This window comes from Lucilia sericata, unplaced genomic scaffold (genome assembly GCF_015586225.1).
Source record: "Lucilia sericata isolate MDLA Ls3-8-SP2 unplaced genomic scaffold, ASM1558622v1 Contig000125F_arrow, whole genome shotgun sequence".
NCBI lineage: Eukaryota > Metazoa > Arthropoda > Insecta > Diptera > Calliphoridae > Lucilia > Lucilia sericata.
The window spans coordinates 153,612-179,208 of record NW_023994157.1 but is presented as its reverse complement, the minus strand read 5'-3'; the positions used below and the strand labels follow the sequence as shown (position 1 = coordinate 179,208).

Sequence of the window (25,597 nt, the reverse complement as noted above, 5' to 3'; positions counted from 1 at the left end):
TATGGCGGAGTGTATTGCATAAATCAATTTGACGGCTTCTATCAATCAGGGATCGCACGTTGAATGATAATATATTCAAAGATCTATGGTCCATATTGAGATCTAACTTTGTTTAGAAGGCGCAAAAATTCGGATTTGGCTTCAGACTTTGGCATGTTTTTGAATTCATTCAGGAATATGTTAATTTCCTGCTCCAGGGTCAATTCTTCTGGCTCTAAAAAATAAGTGGCTAGCTTCAAAAAATCGTCAATCACTGACGATTTTGTTTGTCGCGAATTTTGTTGAGACACGGGATTTTGAAAGAAGCTGGCGTATGTTTTTCCCGGCGAACGCATGGCAATGTTCACTGCCTTGTTGACATTTTCCGCTGCAACGGCCTTTTCCTCTACTACCTTCGCCATCTTTTTCTTCTTCACTGTGAGGTATTTTTTAAAAGTCGGGCAACCTCTCCAATTGGCAGGATGACCAGTTTTCCTACAATTGGAACAATAGGGTTCTGAGGAATCTTCTCGTGAACGTTGGCATTCACCAGGTGCGTGATCTTGATCACATTTCACGCAGGTATAAGCCGAGTTGCAGTTGCGTGCGATGTGGCCCCAGCGTTGACATCTACGGCACTGTATATTGCCGTCCTTCTTTTTTGGTTTTTCCCAAGATATAACTTGGTTTTGTAGGCCATGAATTTTTGAAACACTGCTCAATGATTTCTCTGGGAGGAGGGAAACCAGAAAGAGCCCCGTGTCGGTATTTTGTTTAATGGACCTTGGCGTTTTAAATTTGGTTACAGAAGCAACTGTGTCAGGGACAATAGTGTCAAGTTCCATTTTAATTCCTTCACTTTCTGTATCACCAACTAGTCCTCGTAAAAGTAGCGACTGTTGTTTGAGTTCCCTTGGGGTGAACGAGTAGGAATGAATGTTCTTTGTTTTAAGTATAGCCATCATAGATGAATGAACCTTGTGATCAGAAAAATAGAGCTTACTTTTACTTTTATTAACAGTTTTCACCTTAAATGAAAAATCCGGGATCGTTGATTTTAATGTATCTACCAATGCTTTTATGTTTACATTGTAAACTATTATTGGCGGACACCATTTTCCCCGTGTGTCATCTTGTTGCTCGTCATTTTTCTGTGGTTGATTATTTACTGCCGGCTGGGTACCTTGCAAGTCCATGTCAGCTAGAACGCTGAGGATGCCAAATTTATTCTGGTCTAGAGGAACATGATTAGCCAGTCTTCTAGGTAAATCAGAGATATCCACACTAATTGGCGGTATAGTGTTTTCTACTCTTTGTCGTTTACGGTCATTTGCTATGTCCGATGTATTTATTGTCGTATTCGTGCAGCCATTATCCAAAACAGCAGTCTGTGCAACCATAGAAGTCGCCACTTCCTCCTCTGAGACATCGTACTCCATGTCATGGGGCAAAAATATAGACATACAATTGCAATTTTATGCAAAATGATGCAAGTAGTCCATAAAATCAAAATATAATAAAAAAATTAAAAATTTATCTCTCTGCGCTTAAAAAAATACGTCTGACCTAAACGGTGTTGCCACGTCTTTTTTCTGTTGTTGTTCATTTTGTTTTGCTATTGCTAGAATAATGATAGTAGGGAAAATGCAATAAATATAAATTTTATGAAATTGATATTTATTAAATACACTATGGTGAAGGGTATATAAGATTCGGCACAGCCGAATATAGCACTCTTACTTGTTTAGTTTGATTTTAGAATTGGAATCTGTTTAGATTTCCAATGATTGTTTTTTGTTTTATTATTGTATACTACATGGAATTAGTATCCATGTGTTCTTGTTTTAAGTATTATTTTGGAATCTGTTAAAGATTTCCAATTTTTGTTTTTATTTTGTTTATAATAAATTGTATTCCAAATTTATTATCTGTTTGTAATTGGTGTCTGTATAAAACATTCAATTTGTTGTTGTTGCAATAAATTATATTCCAAATTTATTGTTTTTATCTTGATTGGTCTCTGTACCAATTAAAGATTTTTGTTTTTTAATTTGTTCACTGTTGTAAGCCGTGATCAACGCTTTTAAATATTAATCTCTTTCTCTGATTAATATTTATTTTTTCGGACAGTGATATCTATTGGTCACTGATCCGTGTCGAAGGACCAAAATGTTGAATCGTATTTTTTACACACTTTTATTGTTGAGTGCTTTGTAATGCACTCGTTGAATGTTTGCACAGTGGGGCAGAATGGAAATTTTTTGGAAATAAATCTGGCATTTCTATACGGCTGATCCGATCGGGATAAAATTTGGCGTGAGCGTAGCCAAGGAGTATTCGAGTTTAAGTTTTGAAGATGAACCCTGCAGATGCCCCAGGGACGGCGCTGTGGCGGCTCAAAGTAGGGTACCTACGACATGTAAAATTTTTAAACTCGTGCCATTTTTTTGTTTTTCACCCAAATACAAAGATTTTTATATTTTGTGAAAGCGCTCGACGAGGTCTTGAAAAAACTTGCTTGGACATACTACTTATATCTTATAATATCCGAGTTATAGGCATTTAAAAATTTAGTGATACAAAATTTACCATACCTTGGTCCGCCTTTTTGAATACCGGGCGTAATTTTGGACCAAATGGACTCAATTTTTTCTTGTTAGTTAGACAACAAAATTTCCAATAATATACAAAAAATTTCAGATCAATATCGTTTACAGATCCAAAAATATACGTTTTTTAATTTAAAAATTCAAAAAATTTTAGATTTTTGGCGTTTTTTTGCCAAAAATGTGTCTTAACTCTTTTATTAATAAAATAAATTTTTTATTAAGAACATATAACAATTTTATAGTTTTCTAAAAGGTATCTTTACGCAGAACGCTTTGGCGTAAAAAACTTGTCCTATTTTTTGAAAATGTTGCCACTGCGTCCTTCCGAATATGACCTATTTTTTATCAAAACTTCAACTTTGGGCGACATGTTCTAAAATCCCAAAGCTGGGATCAGAAAACTGAAAGCAGTTTTGGAAACCTCAATATGTTTTCTATTTACTCCAAAAGTATTTTCCCAGCCCTGAAAGAAATGTGGACCCTATGGGCAAAAAAGTAAAAAATTCCATTTTTGGGATTTTCATTCCTATTTTTGGGAATTGCGGGATGCCCTTTGACCTTTTCAATTTTTTTTTTGCATATTCTTATTTGAAATGACAAATTTAACAAGCGTTTAAAATTTCATTGAGTTTTGTTCATAAATAAAGATTTTGTCATATATTACATATTTGTTTAATTTCTAAAACTATGATTTATATCAACATTTTAATAGGATCGCAGATAGCTACAACAATTTAGTCCATATTTATCCCTTAATATCATTTTTTAGTTAGATATGGAAATTCTCGACCCTTTACAAAAAATTTCAAGCCAATATCTCAATTACATTCAAAAATATGTTCATTTAAACCTGTGTCCTTTAATTTCATCTTTTTCATATTTTAGTATTAAGTATGACAGAACATATTTAAATCTTATCTCTTTACCTATTTTCTATTTGTTTGCTTATCCTTATAATTGAAAGGTCCTATTATGCTTAAATTTTCAAAAATTTATAACTATTTTTTACCTAAATTTTTTCGACAGATCATTTCGTTCTGTTTCGTTTATGATCATGTAGGTAAAAATGTACAGGTAATGATAATTTCGATTCATTCACTAATAAGAAATATCAATGACTGAATTACAGGTTATAGTAATATAGTCCTAAATGTTAATAGGTAGACAATTCGTAATTTTTTACTTTGGAATACCTGTATCGGAAATGACAAGAATTGGTATATAAGTAAACTTCTCAGATTTTAAGTACCATATTTAATAAATCTACAATGAAGATTACATTAAAGTACGAAGAGTTGTGTTCCGTTTTATGGAGTATATCTTCAAAAGAGCCAGAAAGAATTGAAGACATTTCAAATTATATAAAAACTACATATAGTAGAAAAGTAGACAAAACAGGCATATCAAAAATTGAAAACTTTTTAAAACTTTTTGATGTAAAAAGTAAGTCTGTGGATCGAAATCAAAAGAAATTTCGATTAAAATTTTGTAGTTGGATGGAAACTACTACGGAAATCTCAACTTACAACACATCAATAGGAGCGCCTTGCAAGTCATACGAAGACTTATGTTCAAGGTAAAAAAAAAGAGGGTCACACAAAAACTTTTTTCAATCTCAAATGAGGAAATTGCTGATACATTTAACGAAATGCTGAAAAAGGAAAACCAACATATGGATGTCGTACATATTGCAACTATTCTTCCTAATGCATCACCAAAACGACTTAAGCGAATTGTGGAAAGTATACCAACTCCAACATCATAATCAAATTTTACTGAAGAGGAAGCAATAGCGCTTATGTTGGAACTGGGTCTCAGTCGAAATAAGTACCAAATATTAAGAAAAGCTCTGCATGAAAAAGGACACAATATATTACCATCATACAAGGCGATCCAGGAAAAAAAAAACAAACTATCCTACTAAATCAACAAAAAATAATGAAGAATTGAAAGAACTGAGAGCTGCGGAAAAAAGCAGAATACAAGAAGAATTTAAAGTTCAGATGGGATTAAACATCGACAAACCACTTTCAAGTTGCGGTAGTACAAATGACGGTAATACGTCGAGAAGGTTTTTTCGTGATTTTGAAATTACTTCAAAAATAACTGGAATCGACAAGGAGTTGCTTCGAAGAGTTAAAACTATTTTAATGGCACTGAATAGTAAACATAAAATTAATGAAAATCAATTTGGGGAATACACATCTGAAATTTCTAAATTACTTGTATCTCTGTATCCATGGAGGGAACTAACACCAACAGTACACAAAGTATTGTGTCATGGTCAAATAATAATTGAATCGAATATTCTTCCACTTGGAGAGTTAACAGAAGAAGCCCAGGAAGCGAGGAATCGAGATTTTAAGCATGTTCAACTATTCAGCTCAAGAAAATGCTCCAGGCAATCACAGAATGAAGATATTTTTAATAGTTTACTTCTATCTTCTGATCCTGTTCTTTCAACTATGCGAAAAAGATGGATTTGTTATGAAACTCTATCATCTCAAAACAAGGAAGATTTAAAGGACTTATATTACCTTCTGGATATGTATACCGATATGACAGATTATTTTATAGAAAATAAGTAGTGTTAGGAATTAACTATATAAGTAGGTTGTAAGAATTAATTGTATTATGTTTAAGATAAACAGTTCAAATAAAAAAAGCTATTATACTAACTGATGATATTGTATTAAATTGTGTTTTATATTTCGGTGGGCGGGAAAGGTAATTTGTGTGGGGTGATTTAGGTGTTGTTGTGCGTGGCTCATAATAAAATTATAATTTTTTTTATTTAATATACAATATTATAATAAAATAATTAACTAAATAATTTTTAAAAATTGTCCAAATATTTTATTCAACACCAAATGTATGTTCTGTCATACTTAATACTAAAATATGAAAAAGATGAAATTAAAGGACACAGGTTTAAATGAACATATTTTTGAATGTAATTGAGATATTGGCTTGAAATTTTTTGTAAAGGGTCGAGAATTTCCATATCTAACTAAAAAATTATATTAAGGGATAAATATGGACTAAATTGTTGTAGCTATCTGCGATCCTATTAAAATTTTGATATAAATCATAGTTTTAGAAATTAAACAAATATGTAATATATGACAAAATCTTTATTTATGAACAAAACTCAATGAAATTTTCAACGCTTGTTAAATTTGTCATTTCAAATAAGAATATACAAAAAAATATTGAAAAGGTCAAAGGGCATCCCGCAATTCCCAAAAATAGGAATGAAAATCCCAAAAATGGGATTTTTTATTTTTTTGCCCATAGGGTCCACATTTCTTTCAGGGCTGGGAAAATACTTTTGGAGTAAATAGAAAACATATTGAGGTTTCCAAAACTGCTTTCAGTTTTCTGATCCCAGCTTTGGGATTTTAGAACATGTCGCCCAAAGTTGAAGTTTTGATAAAAAATAGGTCATATTCGGAAGGACGCAGTGGCAACATTTTCAAAAAATAGGACTAGTTTTTTACGCCAAAGCGTTCTGCGTAAAGATACCTTTTAGAAAACTATAAAATTGTTATATGTTCTTAATAAAAATTTTATTTTATTAATAAAAGAGTTAAGACACATTTTTGGCAAAAAAACGCCAAAAATCTAAAAATTTTTGAATTTTTAAATTAAAAAACGTATATTTTTGGATCTGTAAACGATATTGATCTGAAATTTTTTGTATATTATTGGAAATTTTGTTGTCTAACTAACAAGAAAAAATTGAGTCCATTTGGTCCAAAATTACGCCCGGTATTCAAAAAAAGGCGGACCAAGGTATGGTAAATTTTGTATCACTAAATTTTTAAATGCCTATAACTCGGAAGAGATAAGTAGTATGTCCAAGCATGTTTTTTCAAGATCTCGTCGAGCGCTTTCACAAAATATAAAAATCTTTGTATTTGGGTGAAAAACAAAAAAATGGCACGAGTTTAAAAATTTTACATGTCGTAGGTACCCTACTTTGAGCCGCCACAGCGCCGTCCCTGGGGCATCTGCAGGGTTCATCTTCAAAACTTAAACTCGAATACTCCTTGGCTACGCTCACGCCAAATTTTATCCCGATCGGATCAGCCGTTTAGAAATGCCAGATTTATTTCCAAAAAATTTCCATTCTGCCCCACTGTGGTTTGTAAGACATTGATTTTATTTACAAAATTAAAATCTTAAGTACTAAATATAAAAATCTTAAAACTAACTAGAACTATGATAAGACCTCATGCGACTTAATGCGCATTCAATCTTATCAAGTGAAACTTCTTATCACTGCGTGGGTATATCACGCAAGTGATAAAAATAAATATCATAAAGACATGTGTGACAAGACAAGGGTTGATTTTTCTTATCTTAGTATTGCACACATGCGCTGTCGCACTAAATATAAAGAATCATAAATTTAAATAATATAAAATATTTTATAAAATAAAAAATATAAAAAACATGTTCAAGTGATTTGAACACTTTGTAATAGAAAACGAAGTAGTCTTTCCTTCGAATTCTACTTACTTTGGGAGTTAAGTTTTTACTGGGTTGATTTGAACATTTGAATAAGAATACAAAAAATACAATAATTTTTAAGGTGTGAATATTTTTCAATCACCCATTGTAGTTCTCTAATTAGGAGTTTGTTGAATATTTCTCATCTACATAAAAAAAATTTATATTATAAGCAGTACAGAGTATGAAAACAAACGAAACATTTCGCAAACGTTCCCATAATGTACAAAACTTTTCAAAATTGTTAAATCGTTTGCCTTTACAATCGTACATTTGAGAACAAAACAAATGCAGAAACGTACCTATTTTATGAAAGAATCATAAAGTGTCTACACACACACTTCATTTAATTTGTACGGTTTTTATTTTGTTTTTGTTTTTATTACTACTGTATTACACATAGGCATCTATAAAAACTTAAACCTACAAGTCTTCTTTTAATTTTACTCGAAAATGTTTTTGTAATGAGCAAAACCATCAGAAAAAGTTTGCAAAATTGTTTCGCTCAAGACTTTTCAGTTTTGCTCCCATTGTTTTCTTTTCTAGCTGCGTACATTTGAGTTAATGAGCATGATGTGCTCAAAAGCAAAAACAATACAAAACCAAATGAGAAAATCGATTTTGTTGTTTTGGTTTTGTTTCTGTTTTACTCACTGCAAAGATCATGCATTGAACACATTGAAGACAGCAGACTACCGACTGCAATCTGTCAAAAATAAAATACACACGTTTATATGAAGACGATTCTTTTGACGACAGCACAGCTACACGACCACTCGACTGCTTTTGTAGCTGCAGTCGAATTAAGCTAATTTCTATTTTTGTCAACCACAAAACAGAAACAGTGTTGCTAATATAATAAAAAATTTAAGTGCTTAAAAAATATATGTTTTTTTACTTTATTGAGAGAAGTTCTGATAACGATATTAGAATTAATTAATAATAGGTACGTAAACTATTACAACATATATATTTTTACTCAAAATAGTTTAAATCTTAAATTTAAAAAAAAAGTAAAAACAAAAAACGATAAAGTGACACCACTGAATTATAAATCCATATCAACAAGAAACAGCTGTTTATTAATATTATTTTGTAGCTGTAGTCTTTAAAATAATTCAGTAGCTACCACACGACTGCAACTACAGCACAGCAGCATTTGTGTTCGTGCAGTCGTGTAGCCTGCTGTCTTCAATGTGTTCAATGCATCAAAACAAAACAATTGCAAACGTTTCGTTTATATTCGTACTCTGGCAGTATATATGAGAATCGACATCAGCTAGAGCAACGGTGGTCAGAAAGAGAATGTTTAAAACGCATGTGTGTAGTGTAAAATATGAAAGAGAACATAAATGAAAATATGTGTGCTTTGCACTGAAAAAAATTATATGTTTGTACTTATTTGTGTTATTCATATTATTAGTATTACAAATGAATAACGGAAGGAATGTATGTATGTATGTATGTATGTATGTATGTATGTATGTATGTATGTATGTATGTATGTATGTATGTATGTATGTATGTATGTATGTATGTATGAGTAAATTTTAGTAAGATTACTAATTTCCACTATATTTGACGTCCACTCGACTGCTTTTGTAGCTGCAGTCGAATTAAGCTAATTTCTATTTTTGTCAACCACAAAACAGAAACAGTGTTGCTAATATAATAAAAAATTTAAGTGCTTAAAAAATATATGTTTTTTTACTTTATTGAGAGAAGTTCTGATAACGATATTAGAATTAATTAATAATAGGTACGTAAACTATTACAACATATATATTTTTACTCAAAATAGTTTAAATCTTAAATTTAAAAAAAAAAGTAAAAACAAAAAACGATAAAGTGACACCACTGAATTATAAATCCATATCAACAAGAAACAGCTGTTTATTAATATTATTTTGTAGCTGTAGTCTTTAAAATAATTCAGTAGCTACCACACGACTACAACTACAGCACAGCAGCATTTGTGTTCGTGCAGTCGTGTAGCCTGCTGTCTTCAATGTGTTCAATGCATCAAAACAAAACAATTGCAAACGTTTCGTTTATATTCGTACTCTGGCAGTATATATGAGAATCGACATCAGCTAGAGCAACGGTGGTCAGAAAGAGAATGTTTAAAACGCATGTGTGTAGTGTAAAATATGAAAGAGAACATAAATGAAAATATGTGTGCTTTGCACTGAAAAAAATTATATGTTTGTACTTATTTGTGTTATTCATATTATTAGTATTACAAATGAATAACGGAAGGAATGTATGTATGTATGTATGTATGTATGTATGTATGTATGTATGTATGTATGTATGTATGTATGTATGTATGTATGTATGTATGTATGTATGTATGTATGTATGTATGTATGTATGTATGTATGTATGTATGTATGTATGAGTAAATTTTAGTAAGATTACTAATTTCCACTATATTTGACGTAATTTAGTGACAGCTTTGCAGCATTTGTAGTACTGTCAGTTTTCTTTAAAAAAATTTAGTTTTAGTGCCACCTTAAACAAGTGAATATTTGAAGCATGGATGCGAATAAGGGCGTAAAGACCACCTTTTCAAAATCGCGTTTTTTCGCATAATTATATTAAACTAACCTTTTTACATCTATTCATAAAAAAATAAATTGAAAAATATAAATTTTTCGCTAAAATAGATAATTTTAAAAGCACGATTTTTAAATACTATTTATTTTTTTGGGTAAAAAATATTAGCAATTTAATGTATTTTTCTGTAAAAAATCGTATAAATTTTAATTCTAATTGCACCAAATTTGCAGAATGGTTGGAAAACATTTCAAATATATTAATTTTTTAATTATATTGCAAAAAAGATTATTATTGAATGAATTATTTAAGTATGAAAGTGTGGACAAGAAGAAGGGCGTATATCCATAACTATAGTTATATTTTAAAAAATTATTATATCTTGTTATTTTCGGATTATTTTAGTTAAAGAGGTCCTATCCAATTTGATAATGAACTAAGATAATAATGTGGTTCGCTGATTTTGACAATAACGCAATAAGGTGCGATTTAAAGATTTTTCTAAGAAAGATTTTTCTAATTAAGGATGTCCTTGAAACTTTAGCAAATAATGCTCTAGACTGTTATGTTGAGGCTGTCCAAGTTTTATATAATAAAACAATTAAGAAGTATATAAAAATAACATTTATTTATATATACTTTCAACTAAAATATATGGATATATGCCCTTATTCCATTTTAGTAAAATTTCAAGTATTAATTTTGGCAAGTTGTGACTCGAATTTTTTACTGAGTTTTAGCACAGGGATAGATGTGAGTTATATTTATGCATATATGTGAAAAAAGTAGGAAAAATGCCGATTTTAAAGTTTTATGATGTTTTTGTCGTCTCCTGTAAAATTTCCCAAATGGTTTATACGCCCTTATTCGGCTCCATGCTTCATTTATATGAAATTAAATGATTTATTTGACAAAAATTGATTTAAATGAAAGAAAACAGTTGAAATATTCAATTTAAAGTGAAAAAGTTAGTTAAAAATATATTTTTTTTAAATTTAATCGCTGCCGCCATTAGGAACACAATTTTTTTATGAATTCTTATTGTCGGCATAGGGGTGCCGACTACTGGGTATTAAGTTCGATCATACGTATTCAATAGTTGGCCACCTAAAATTTATTATTTCTCTATAGAAAATTGGGTATATTACTATGAAAAATTTCTATATAACAATTTTCTCTTCAAAAATTATATGTATAACAGTTATTTTTGTAAAAAAATTTATGTATAACACTTCTCTATAAAAATTTATGTATATTACAATTTCCTCTATAGAAAATTGATTGTACAACATTTGTTTCTATAGAGAATTATGTGTATACAATTTTTTTCTATAGAAAATTTTATGTATAACAATTTTTGATACAAAAAATTATGTGTATATCAGTTTTCTCTATGAAAAATTGTGTGTATACCCTTTTTTTCTGTTGAAAATTACTTCTATAATAGCTTTTTCTACAGAAGATTACAATTTTTTACTACAGAATATAATTTTCTATACAAAAAATATGTGTATAACAGTTTTTTCTATTAAAAATTTTGCATATTGAAATTTTTTCTAACAAAAATTGCTTCTTAACTGTTTTTTTACAAAAAAATTATGAGTATAACATTTTTTTTCTATAGAAAATTCCTAGTATGACAATTTTTCTATAGAAAAGTGTTCTTATTATAATATCCTCTACGATACTTATGTTTAATTTTTTTTCCTATAGGAAATTGCATATTTTTATAAAAGATTTTCTTTAAAAAACAGTACATATAACACTTTTCCCTATAAAAAATTACTAAAAAAAAATATAATATTGTATAGAAAATTGCATGTATAACTCTTTTCCTATAAAAAAAATGTTATTATGTATACTTATTACAATTATAATTATGTTTATAACATATTTTTCTACAGAAAAAACGATATTATTACAGTTATTTCTATAGAAAAAATTTAATTAAATATTTTCTTTGGAAAATTGTGTATATATCACTTTTTTCTATAAATAAATATGCTTTTTTCAAACAAAACATCTACTGCCGACTAAAGGGACATCTTTTGTCGAACTTAGGAACACTGGTGTCGACTATTGGAAAATGTGGAGTTTTTAACAAAATTTACAAATTACTAAAAACTAGTTATTTGTTTTTCAAAAAAGTTAAATAGATCTAAAACTTAACTAAACACATAATTGAAATAACTAAAAATCATCGTAATAACATTTTCCGACTCTTTAGGGGGATAGTTTGAAAAAGAGAAAAAAGTTAAACTGCCGACTATTGGTACATTTACCCTATCTATTAGGTATTACAAATGAATAACGGAAGGAATGTATGTATGTATGTATGTATGTATGTATGTATGTATGTATGTATGTATGTATGTATGTATGTATGTATGTATGTATGTATGTATGTATGTATGTATGTATGTATGTATGTATGTATGTATGTATGTATGTATGTATGTATGTATGTATGTATGTATGTATGTATGTATGTATGTATGTATGTATGTATGTATGTATGTATGTATGTATGTATGTATGTATGTATGTATGTATGTATGTATGTATGTATGTATGTATGTATGTATGTATGTATGTATGAGTAAATTTTAGTAAGATTACTAATTTCCACTATATTTGACGTAATTTAGTGACAGCTTTGCAGCATTTGTAGTACTGTCAGTTTTCTTTAAAAAAATTTAGTTTTAGTGCCACCTTAAACAAGTGAATATTTGAAGCATGGATGCGAATAAGGGCGTAAAGACCACCTTTTCAAAATCGCGTTTTTTCGCATAATTATATTAAACTAACCTTTTTACATCTATTCATAAAAAAATAAATTGAAAAATATAAATTTTTCGCTAAAATAGATAGTTTTAAAAGCACGATTTTTAAATACTATTTATTTTTTTGGGTAAAAAATATTAGCAATTTAATGTATTTTTCTGTAAAAAATCGTATAAATTTTAATTCTAATTGCACCAAATTTGCAGAATGGTTGGAAAACATTTCAAATATATTAATTTTTTAATTATATTGCAAAAAAGATTATTATTGAATGAATTATTTAAGTATGAAAGTGTGGACAAGAAGAAGGGCGTATATCCATAACTATAGTTATATTTTAAAAAATTATTATATCTTGTTATTTTCGGATTATTTTAGTTAAAGAGGTCCTATCCAATTTGATAATGAACTAAGATAATAATGTGGTTCGCTGATTTTGACAATAACGCAATAAGGTGCGATTTAAAGATTTTTCTAAGAAAGATTTTTCTAATTAAGGATGTCCTTGAAACTTTAGCAAATAATGCTCTAGACTGTTATGTTGAGGCTGTCCAAGTTTTATATAATAAAACAATTAAGAAGTATATAAAAATAACATTTATTTATATATACTTTCAACTAAAATATATGGATATATGCCCTTATTCCATTTTAGTAAAATTTCAAGTATTAATTTTGGCAAGTTGTGACTCGAATTTTTTACTGAGTTTTAGCACAGGGATAGATGTGAGTTATATTTATGCATATATGTGAAAAAAGTAGGAAAAATGCCGATTTTAAAGTTTTATGATGTTTTTATCGTCTCCTGTAAAATTTCCCAAATGGTTTATACGCCCTTATTCGGCTCCATGCTTCATTTATATGAAATTAAATGATTTATTTGACAAAAATTGATTTAAATGAAAGAAAACAGTTGAAATATTCAATTTAAAGTGAAAAAGTTAGTTAAAAATATATTTTTTTTTAAATTTAATCGCTGCCGCCATTAGGAACACAATTTTTTATGAATTCTTATTGTCGGCATAGGGGTGCCGACTACTGGGTATTAAGTTCGATCATACGTATTCAATAGTTGGCCACCTAAAATTTATTATTTCTCTATAGAAAATTGGGTATATTACTATGAAAAATTTCTATATAACAATTTTCTCTTCAAAAATTATATGTATAACAGTTATTTTTGTAAAAAAATTTATGTATAACACTTCTCTATAAAAATTTATGTATATTACAATTTCCTCTATAGAAAATTGATTGTACAACATTTGTTTCTATAGAGAATTATGTGTATACAATTTTTTTCTATAGAAAATTTTATGTATAACAATTTTTGATACAAAAAATTATGTGTATATCAGTTTTCTCTATGAAAAATTGTGTGTATACCCTTTTTTTCTGTTGAAAATTACTTCTATAATAGCTTTTTCTACAGAAGATTACAATTTTTTACTACAGAATATAATTTTCTATACAAAAAATATGTGTATAACAGTTTTTTCTATTAAAAATTTTGCATATTGAAATTTTTTCTAACAAAAATTGCTTCTTAACTGTTTTTTTTACAAAAAAATTATGAGTATAACATTTTTTTTCTATAGAAAATTCCTAGTATGACAATTTTTCTATAGAAAAGTGTTCTTATTATAATATCCTCTACGATACTTATGTTTAATTTTTTTCCTATAGGAAATTGCATATTTTTATAAAAGATTTTCTTTAAAAAACAGTACATATAACACTTTTCCCTATAAAAAATTACTAAAAAAAAATATAATATTGTATAGAAAATTGCATGTATAACTCTTTTCCTATAAAAAAAATGTTATTATGTATACTTATTACAATTATAATTATGTTTATAACATATTTTTCTACAGAAAAAACGATATTATTACAGTTATTTCTATAGAAAAAATTTAATTAAATATTTTCTTTGGAAAATTGTGTATATATCACTTTTTTCTATAAATAAATATGCTTTTTTCAAACAAAACATCTACTGCCGACTAAAGGGACATCTTTTGTCGAACTTAGGAACACTGGTGTCGACTATTGGAAAATGTGGAGTTTTTAACAAAATTTACAAATTACTAAAAACTAGTTATTTGTTTTTCAAAAAAGTTAAATAGATCTAAAACTTAACTAAACACATAATTGAAATAACTAAAAATCATCGTAATAACATTTTCCGACTCTTTAGGGGGATAGTTTGAAAAAGAGAAAAAAGTTAAACTGTCGACTATTGGTACATTTACCCTATCTATTAGGTATTCTAATGATTAACCGTCGATCGTTGAATCGATACAATTTAGGCGATTAATTGCTTGAACAAATGAAAATACAAACATAATTATAAATACCCAGTAGGATTTTGAGTTAACTTAAAACTAACTTATGGTTAACCACAAATGAGTCAGAGGTGACTCAAAAGCTAACCATTTTGCTTATAAAATACTATTCAGTTTTTCAATGTGATGTCATAGGAACGAGTCAGTACTCACTCACTATACATCAGTTTCAGTTAACCAGAAGTTACCTCAAGATGAGTTAGCTTCTAGTGCATAAATAAAAGATCAGCTGTGAGTTACCTGTGCAATTTTCTTATATTTTTATACTATTTTTAACAAATTGTTAGTGATTATAAATGCGTTCAATATGCAGCAACATTTCCTTCCTATATACACCATTATCTATGTCTTATATTCCTGAAAATGTTAATTTAATAATAATAAATTCATTTTTCATTGCTGAAACAAATTTTCATTTTCATAATTTCGTTTTTTCAATACAAATTGTTTGACAAATTTGATACGAGTTTCTATTTTATTTTTTATTTAAAATTTTATTGAAATGTTTGTTCATTTCCTCGATCATTTTTGAGTTACTTTGAAGCTAGTCGTAAGAAGTTATCAAAAAGTTAACTTGATTTTTAGTTAACTCACAAAATTCTACAGGGTAATTATATGTCTAATAAATCTTTCTATAAAAAGTATTCATACATTCATTTGTAGTGGCTTTTGAAAATATTCTTTGTGTATCATTTCATAAAGAGAGCAAATAAATTAAATTGTTTTTGTTTTGTGTATAGTCCCTACAAACATTTTCTATTGCGGAAGTTACCCGTATGAAACTTCCAAACGTGCTAAAAGCTCGCCAGCGATGTTGCGGAAGTATACGAATTCTTGTCACCAGTCGGGAAGAACTGATGCCGAGCTGGGGAACGTCTAAGAGTAACGTGGAAGATACTTCTGGAAGACCCCCAGAAGAAACTTCTAGATGACTCTTGGAAGTAAGGTATTGCCAAAGACTCTTCTAGATGTAAATAGGAAGTCACTTCTTGAAGTGACTACTTAGTATCATCTAGAAGTGTTCCTATCTTATCTTCTAGAAGATAAGTTTTCTCTTCTTCTAGAAGATGAGTTTTCTCTTCTTCTAGAAGAAGAGTATTCTCTTCTTCTATTTGTATACTCACCAAAATAAAATCTATAAAAATAAATCTAAATAAAATGAAATTTTATAGTTTTTATTGAAATAATTGAAATTAAAATAGTAGAAAAATAATTGATTTAACAACTAATTTAAAAAAAGTAATATATGTATGTACATTAGACCGACTCACAAAAAATGGTGCCTCATAATATTCGCTGTTATGTAATATGATGTTACCCAAAATATTTTCTGTTAAGTGTTGTCCATTATAGTATGTAGTATCATTTGAAAGGTTTTTTGAAGCCAAGTCTAGTGGTGCGCAAAATTGTGCATACATTTTATTTTTTTTTAGTGAAAAACCTAACAATTTTAAATATTTTGGAATATGACAATTATAAAAGACGGTTATTTATGATTAATACATCATTGGACGCGGTTTTAAAATACCTTTTAAACGATACCCCGTATTGGATATTTTGTTTCAAAACAAACAAAAATTAAAAAAAATAATTCCAAAATACCTTTTTTAATTTGGTCCAGCTCACGAACGGTCATCGCTAGACTTTAAATATTTTCGGAATCATCATAAAACAAAGCAAGGTAAATTTTGAGAGAGGTAACAAAAGCACGTTTTTGCTTTCCATACAGAGTGAGTCGGTTTAATGTACATATGTATCCACAATTTAGAATTATTACCTTATAATAAGATAATTTTCAGGAAATCTGTATTAATATTCCAACTGTTGACTGGTATACTTCCAAAAATTGTAAAACGTTGGACTCTTTTTGTAGTTCTTCATAAATTTTATGATCAATCCATCAAATTGTAAGAGTTATATTTTGGAACGCATTAATCCTTCAACGAAGTAAACAAAAATAATGTTATAATTAATATTTAATATACATACATACTTTTGTATTTATTGAAATTACCTGTTATACTTTAGGAAGCAATAAAAATAGGATTCTCTTATGATCAATACATTTCCCACCGAAATTTAAACGTTCAGATCCATTTTTTACATTTTCTGCAAATAATCGACATTTTTAATGGAACCGCGTGATGAAATAAGACATATATAACTTACCAGATCCCTTTTTTATATTTTAATTCGGTTAGAAGTATTTTAATAGGGGGTACAATATTAGCTACTACTTTCTAAAAAAATAAAATAATTAAAAATTAATTTATTTATTTATTGTTTTTAATCAATAAAAACATTACCTTTCATAAACATTTTTTAAATAACTTGGAATTAAACCATCTATAAAGATCTGAAATTACTAAGCCATGGATTATTTTTAAAATTATTTACAGTCACTAACGATAGAAACACCTTAACGACCCTAAACGGGATATTGCTTTTGACACTAATACTGCAATACTATTTTGCTCTCTTCTAATTAAGGAGTTATACACGTTCAAAAACTATCTACTTAGGTAATATCTTGGGAACGGCATGCTCAATATTAAGAATATTAGTATCATATGATAGGTCATTGAAAAAGACCTGGTGTTAATAACTAAAAAAGTACCTATAATTAGAATAATTAAATCCAAAGCTATATGAAAATTAATAAAATTGTATTTATTTAAAAAAAGGTGGGTTTAAAAATATCTGTTTTCAATATTAAATATCTTATATGGGCAATTTCGTGTCGAGTGACCCAAGTCAAAAATAATTTATGTATAAAACAGTAGTATTAATTTCAATATAATGATTCCAGATAGCGTTTGAATACTTTAAGTAAAAATTTTAATGTATTTGGTTACGATAATGAAATACAAATAAAATTTTAGCTCAATGTGATCATACGTAATCTAGAAAAAGGACCTAAACGCGCTAATAGTTTAAAAAATATTGAAAGTTAAGATTTAACTCAAATAAATCTAAATAGGTTAAAAATGCAATATTCATCAAATGAAAGCCGAAACTTACAACTTGAAAAAGTCTTTAAATGCTTATAACTCCTAAACCAATTAAGAGAGAGACGAAATTTTATATAAAAACATTTTTAATTAAACATATTAGACTTCGTTTAAAAATAATGGAAATGGAAGCCGTTTAGAGTTGTTAACTTATTCCTAAAATATAGTACTATTTTAATGTAAAATATTACAACTTACTTTTCAATTTTATTTATTTAATTTAATAAACTTCACCAATTAACAAAACCTTCTTAAATGTTTATTAACAGTTTACTTTTAACACAACACTGTCATATTGTTTTTTTTTTTTTCTTAAGATTTACAATATATTAATTACACTATTTTTCTATGAACATTAAACTCAATAACTCATTTAAGTTTTACAATGAATAATTAAAACTGAACATGACTGGACAAAACGCAAAACATCACTGAACTTAGCAAAATTTCTGCATTATTTATTTTTATTTTTTTCGCGTTCACGCTAAAAAAATGGAGTATTTATATTTTTTTGTTTTTGTACTCTTTTTACTATCATCCGGAAGTAACCTAAAAGTATACTTCCAGACGGCGAAAACTAGAAATCAATGTATTTTGTTTTTGTAAAATGTGTGCTCTCGTCTGACAATCGTCCAGAAGTGACTACAATCCACACTTCCAGATGAATAAAATACAACATTAATGTGAACACTCTTCAAACTGTCTTCCAGAAGTGACATAAACATACAAATCAAGAAGATACAAATTAGGAAACAATGTATTTTGTTATTGTAAAATGTGTGTTCTCACCCAACTCTCATAGAGAAGTCACTAAAACGTATACTTCCAGATGAAAAAAATTCAACAGTCAATGTTTTTTGTTTAAGCAAATGGATGGACTCTTCTAACTATCATCCGGAAGAAACTTAAAAGTGTATTTCTAGAAGACGAAAATTCGAAATCAATGTATTTTGTTTTTGTAAAATGTGCGTTCTCGTCTGACAACCGTCCAGAAGTGTTTCTGACGTGGCGTCTGGGGTGATGCGCAATAGTTTTGTCTTCTAAATGTTTGAAGGGGTTTGTTTTGTTGCTGAGAATATTTGTATTGCGTGTGTATAAGTGAGAATAACACAATGCCCGCAGGGGCATGTTTGGCCGCCATTGAGTTAGATTTCTTAAATGTTACCCAACCAACATTAGCATCTACGAAAACGCCTGAGGGAAAAATGGGCAGACTAGCAATAATGGCCGTGGCACCTTCCATATGTTTTAAATATGTAAAACTAGCATACCCTGGTTGCTTCGCTGCCCTAGCCAAAATTAAATACACACAAAATTTTGTTTACTTTTATAGAAAATTAAAATTGATTAAAAATTTGTTTAATGTTTCAGTTTTTTACGTTCAATATCGCATTTAGTAAGAAGCATGTATTTTTAGTTTCATTCATTTAGCTTCTACATTTTAGAAAATTTCGAAAGTACTATTTGAAAAAAAGTATTATAGATTCTTATAGATTCTCACTTAATCAAAAATTTTATGTTTCTGTGTTCAATATTATATACAATTAAACAAATATAATTTGATGAATGAAAAAGTACCAATAGTCCCTTTCAGTAGAATCTCATTCACTAAGGTCCCTACATATTAAATTTTATATTTCTATGTTCAATATCGTAAAAATATCAAAAAGTGCCATCGGAAAAACGAAAAAGTACAAAAATCCCTCTCAATAAATTCTTACTTAAGCCCCCTTCACACGAGCACACAAGTAATATGATCTGTCAGAATTTTGAAACAACTGTTTCCATCTTACTTTGGTATTGTTTTATACCAATCGTGTAAACACAAAAAATATAAATCATACGACTTTTATTCTCTTTTTTGTCATACGGATGGAATTTCATTTTACTTTTTCATTAGACTTGTCGTAGGTAAAGTGTGATCGTCTGAAGGGCCCTTTAATAAGGACCGTGTGTCATGTGTTCGGGTTAACCATTATACAGAATCCAAAAAGTACAATTTGAAGAATTAAAAAGTACCAAAGAATTCCCAATTACAAAATATTACTCAGTCAAGACCATGTATGTTAAAATTTATGTTCCTAGGTTGAATATATTAGAAAATTCAAAAATTAACATTTATGGAATAAAATGCAGAGTTTAAATATTAGTAATTGCTTTTATATTTTTTAATTTGCAATAAATATGTATGTATTTTCCTCATATTTAAAAATATGCATATTTAAAATATGGTACTGTTCAAAATATTTGTAGTATTTTTGCAAAAAATATTTACCCATACAAGCTATTGCATATTGCAGCTTACAGACAAATATAAATTTTTTCATATACAATATATTTCGCAGCAACTCGTTAACATATTTAAAATACCCGCATATATTTTATATTGCTTGCCTATAATATCAAAGAACTTTTTATTACATTTTATCTCATAAATGGTACTTTTTAAATTTTCTAAAATATTCAACCTAGGAACATAAATTTTAACATACATACATGGTCTTGACTGAATAATATTCTGTAAATGGATACTCTTTAGTACTTTTCCATTCTTCATATGGTACCTTTTGGATTCTCTTTAATGGTTAACCGGAATACTTGACACACGGTCCTTATTAAATGAGAATTTATTGAGAGAGATTTTTGTACTTTTTCGTTTTTCCGATGATACTTTTTGATATTTTTACGATACTGAACATAGAAATATAAAATTTTAAATGTAAGGGACCTTAGTGAATCCACTGAAAGGGACTTTTGGTACTTTTTCATTCATTTATGTTAGAGTAAGATACGATAATTAAGAAAACCCGTTTTACCCCTTTTTAACCCCCCCCTAAATGTACAAATTTCCAAAAATCCCTCCTTAGTGGATCTACATAACCAAAAACACATCTACTGTCAAAATTACATTATTCTAGGTTTAGCCGTTTGGACTGTGCGATGATGAATCAGTCAGTTAGTAACGCTACTCTTTTATATATATAGATTATTATATCTACGAAACTATAACTTCTAACGTTCTCAAACTTTGCACAAGTAATTTTTGGCGTCCACATTCACTTTTGGGAAAAATGGGCGAACTATTAGAAGTAGGCATGGTACGTCAGAAATGAAAAAAAAATAATTCAGTCTTGAAAACTATAACAATTAGAGTTCTTAAGTATTGTACTGTATAAATCTTTAAAACAAATATAGGCGGAACGCCAATAGAGGAAGTGGCACCTCCCATATGCATTAAATACTAAAATTCGTACATCATAGACACTATAACAGCTAAAGTTTAAACTTAATATGAGAAAAGGTACTTTTGGTACTTTTCGTTAAAAAAATCGTCGAACTACCAATTGTGGGGATCACCCAAATGAAGTCAATACTAAAATACATATATCTGGGAAATTATAACACTTACAATCGGCATTATTTTAAATAAATCCCCATTTGACTTGTTAACAGTTTTACGTGGGTATCTATGGCGACTGTTTGAAAATCGAAAATTTTCACATGGTCGGATCATTGACGATATGTTCCAAGAAGTGACACAATCGAACAGATACAAATTTTAAATCACACTTTTCATAAAAGGTATAATAAGCCTTTATTTAGCACTCCAATTTGTTCATGTTATGTTATAGAAGAATCCATAAGATATAATTATTAGGTACATTTACCTGGTTCAAACGTCAGTTGTTTCTCAGGCATTCTCAACATGGCAGCACTTAGAATAGTTGGATCAGATCTACCCTTAGAATTAAATGCATAAACTGATAAGGTATATAGTCCTCCAGGTGATAATGTTGAAACAGTAAATCGCGGTATAGTTGAGGTGATGTTAGCTTTGATTTCCTGCAAAATTTTAAAACATGTAATTAAATTAGAATAGTTTGTATTAATGATAGATTAATTAGATACAGTTCATTAATATGATCAAGGATTGCACAGTTAATATGATCAAGGATTCCTTATATGGACAAGCGGTCAAAAATCAATATCTCTAAAACCAAAAACGCCAAGGTCTTCAAAATTGGTCATGCCCTATGAGCTTAAAGCGTCCATATTTTTAAGAAAAAATATTAACAACTGTAGACAGTTTATCTTTGAAGGGTTATAGATTTTTTTAAAGAATTTTAAAAAAAGCATGAAAATTCGTTTGTTTTAAAAAATTTTTGTAAATTTTTATTCCATTTTAATTAATTTGTGCCCCTATTATGGTTTACAACTCAACTCTTCTTTAGATGAAATTTTGCTCTTTGGTATTATCGATAAGAACTTAAAATTTAAAGTTGAAATTTATTACAACGTTTTTGGAAAAAATTACAAATTATCAAAAACAGTTGTAACAAATTACAACTCAATTGTTTAGAATAAATTTTTAAAATAAATAAAGTAAAGTTTTTTTTAATTTTCTTAAATTTCATTAATCATTGATTTCAAGCGATACAATAAAAAGATGTTCAATACTTTTGTCATTTACGAAAAACACAAATTCATAAACTTTTCACTTAATTTTATGACAAAAAAGCAACATCAACACAATTACAACTGAAATTGGTTGTATTCATAATACCAAAAATAATTTGAGTTGTTCTAAAGTTGAGTTGTAAACCATAATAGGGGTATTGAAATATACACTGAAAAAAATTCAAAGTAAAGAGTTATACAAAGTTATGTAATGCACTAATACCCCCACACATTTACACATACACGAAATCTAGTAGATTTCATTTAAAATCTTTTTAAAAATCTAGACCGTTTACACTTACTATTTTTGGCATTTAGGAAGATTTCATCATGGGATATTTATTAACATTTTATTTATAATAAAAAAATAGATATTTAAAAATAACATTACCTTCTATTTTAAATAAACTTTTTATTCATGTTTTTATACCCACCATCAAAAAAGATGGGGGGTATATTGATTTTGTCATTCCGTTTGTAACACATCGAAATATTGATTATAGACCCACAAAAGTATATATATTCTGGGTCCTCATTAAATTCTAAGACGATCTAGCCATGTCTGTCCGTCTGTCCGTCCGTCCGTCTGTCTGTCTGTCTGTTGAAAGCACGATAGAGTCCGAATGGAAAGAGCTAGAGGGTTGAAATTTCACGTAAATATTTCTTATAGGTAAGGTTTGTTTGGTATTGGAAATGGGCAATATCGGTCCACGTTTTCGGATAGCCCCCATACAAGTGGCCCCTCGAAAAGCAGCTTTAACAGCCATAACTTGTTTAAAAATACGTATATAGCGATGAAATTCGACATAAATAAGTTTCTTATGATCCAAAATCACTATGTAAAAAGTTATGAGGATCGGTCCATAATTGACCCTACCCCCATATAAGGTCCCCTTCAGAAAATGACTTTAACGCTCATTACTGGCTTAAAAATACTAGTATATAGATGAAATTTGACATAAGTAATTTTCATACGAGTCAAAATCTATCTAAAAAATGTTATGAGGATCGGTTCATGATTGACCCTACCCCCCATATAAGGTCTCCTTCAGAAAATTACTGCAACGCTCATTAATGGTTTAAAAATACGAGTGTAGCGATGAAATTCGACACAAGTAAATTTAATACGAACCAAATTCTGTCTACCAAATTTTATGAGGATCGACCCATAATTGACCCTACCCCCCTATATAAGATCCCCTTCAGAAAATTACTTTAACGCTTATAACTGGCCTAAATATACGAGTATATAGATGAAATTCGACATAAGTAAGTTTCGTTCGAGTCAAACGAGGTTTGATGGTGGGTATATAAGATTCGGCATAGCCGAATATAACATTCTTACTTGTTCAATTTAAAATTTTGTTGACATTTTAATTCTTTTTGTTTGTTTTTCTTGTGTTACGTCGTATTTTTTAGTATTATTTAGGAAAAAAAAGAGTTGCATCACTAAAAACTATTAGATTTTGAGTAGATTTTAACGAAATCTTGTTACGAAGTAGATTTTGTTTTGTATGGGAAATCTAGTTAAAATCAACTAGATTTGGCTCGAAATCTCATAAGTACTAGATTTCGTGTATGTGTAAATAGGTTATAAGAGGTATTATTAAATAATGTAAGATAGTAAAGTGAAATAAGATATTAATATATATCAAATATTATGCAAATTTAGAACTCCTTGACTTAAACAATTAAACTACATCTTTTCGTTGTTGGTAAGTTTCGGGCTCCAGAAATACATGGATCTGAACTTAAAAGGAGCCTATTTAAAAGGTCTGTGTTTGTAGCAGTACGCGATATTTTTGTTGTATGTTGCAATCTAATTTGTTTTCCGCTTTAGCTGTTTCCTCCGATAATTCACTTATGGGTGAATTATCATTCATGGATTCGAATTTTGTGTATTTTTGTTAAGGGAGGTAATACCAGGGATACTCCTCAACAAGTTTTCTGGCTGTCTCAGCATACTCAAACTTTTTGGCATCAATTTCAAATTTAATTTTAGATATTTTACTCCTTTTTGACTTGAAAAATTCCTTTTGACTAGGTGCTGGTAGTTCTTTTCCAAGGAAAGTTTAGTGTTTTTTTATTATTTTTCACAGGATGACTATGCAAATCACATCCATATGCGAAAATATGCAAAAACCCGCGGTCACAATATTTTTTAATTTAAAGAGTGATTAAAAATCTACAATTTGATATATAATAAGTTGTGGGCAGATGAGGGCCAAATAACTAAAAGTCTACGTGAAAAATTAGTTTTTAAGAAACCTATGTCTTGAAAAGGTCAAAAAAGTATTCTTCAGGGATTTTTTAATGGGCCTAAATTTTTGCAGTTTTTGTCATTTAATCTGGTAGAAAATAACTTAAAATTTAATGTTTGTAGGATTTTTGAAGACTTTTGCGACAATAACACAAACAATTTTTTAATTAAACTTAAGTTTTCTTATATGACAATATATACACAATATATACTGTCACCTAAAACGCAAACGGCCCTAACTAACATTTTTAAAATTTTACAGTAGAAACAAAAAACTATTGAAATTGGAAAGTTTGTTTCTATCATCGCGATTTATTTGCAGTAAATAAACAAATTGTTTAATAGTGAAACCTATCAATTATTATGATAGTTAACAATGGCGTATATAAAAATGGATAAATTGGACTTTTTACCTTTAATATTTAAATGTTTTTGTAGATAGGGCCTTTTGTTTTTTTGTCAATGAAATCGCTAATTTTGGTCGGAGGAGTCCAATTTTTTGTGTGGAAATATGTTTTGACGCAATACATTGTAATCAACAATAAAATCGATATGTAATATGAACATAGCTCCACTTTCAACGGATACAAATATAAAATCTCACAAAAAATCAACAAAATTTGTTATACCCCATTTACACATATACGAAATCTAGTAGATTTCATTTAAAATCTTTTTCCAAATCTAGTCCGTTTACACTTACTATTCTTGACATTTAAGAAGATTTCATTTTTTCTAATATTTCTTGAAAATGTGTGTGATATGAAAAATAAGAAGGAAAAATGGGATATTTATCAAAATTCCATTTAAAATAAAAAAATAGATATTTAAATATAACATTACCTTTTATTTTAGATTAACTTTTCATTCATGTTTTTCAATTTATAAAAATTTTGTCGACATTTTAATTTTTTTTGTTTGTTTTGTTTTCCTCTTTTTTCTTGTGTAGTGTCGTATTTTTTAGTATTATTTAGGAAAAAAAAGAGTTGCATCACTAAAAACTATTAGATTTTGAGTAGATTTTAACGAAATCTAGTTACGAAGTAGATTTTGTTTTGTATGGGAAATCTAGTT

At 28.6% G+C, this 25,597-nt stretch overlaps 1 protein-coding gene across 1 annotated transcript in view; it reads right to left on the bottom strand.

Moving 5' to 3' along the window:
• LOC119600879 (carcinoembryonic antigen-related cell adhesion molecule 1) overlaps positions 1-25,597 on the bottom strand; it is a gene marked incomplete at its 5' end in the record, with an annotated part of 210,303 nt that overhangs the window by 56,509 nt on the left and 128,197 nt on the right. Inside the window, one exon of the mRNA XM_037951445.1 lies at positions 21,474-21,648. Within this exon, the coding sequence (XP_037807373.1) occupies positions 21,474-21,648 (175 nt within the window). The remainder of the gene's footprint in view (positions 1-21,473; positions 21,649-25,597) is intronic.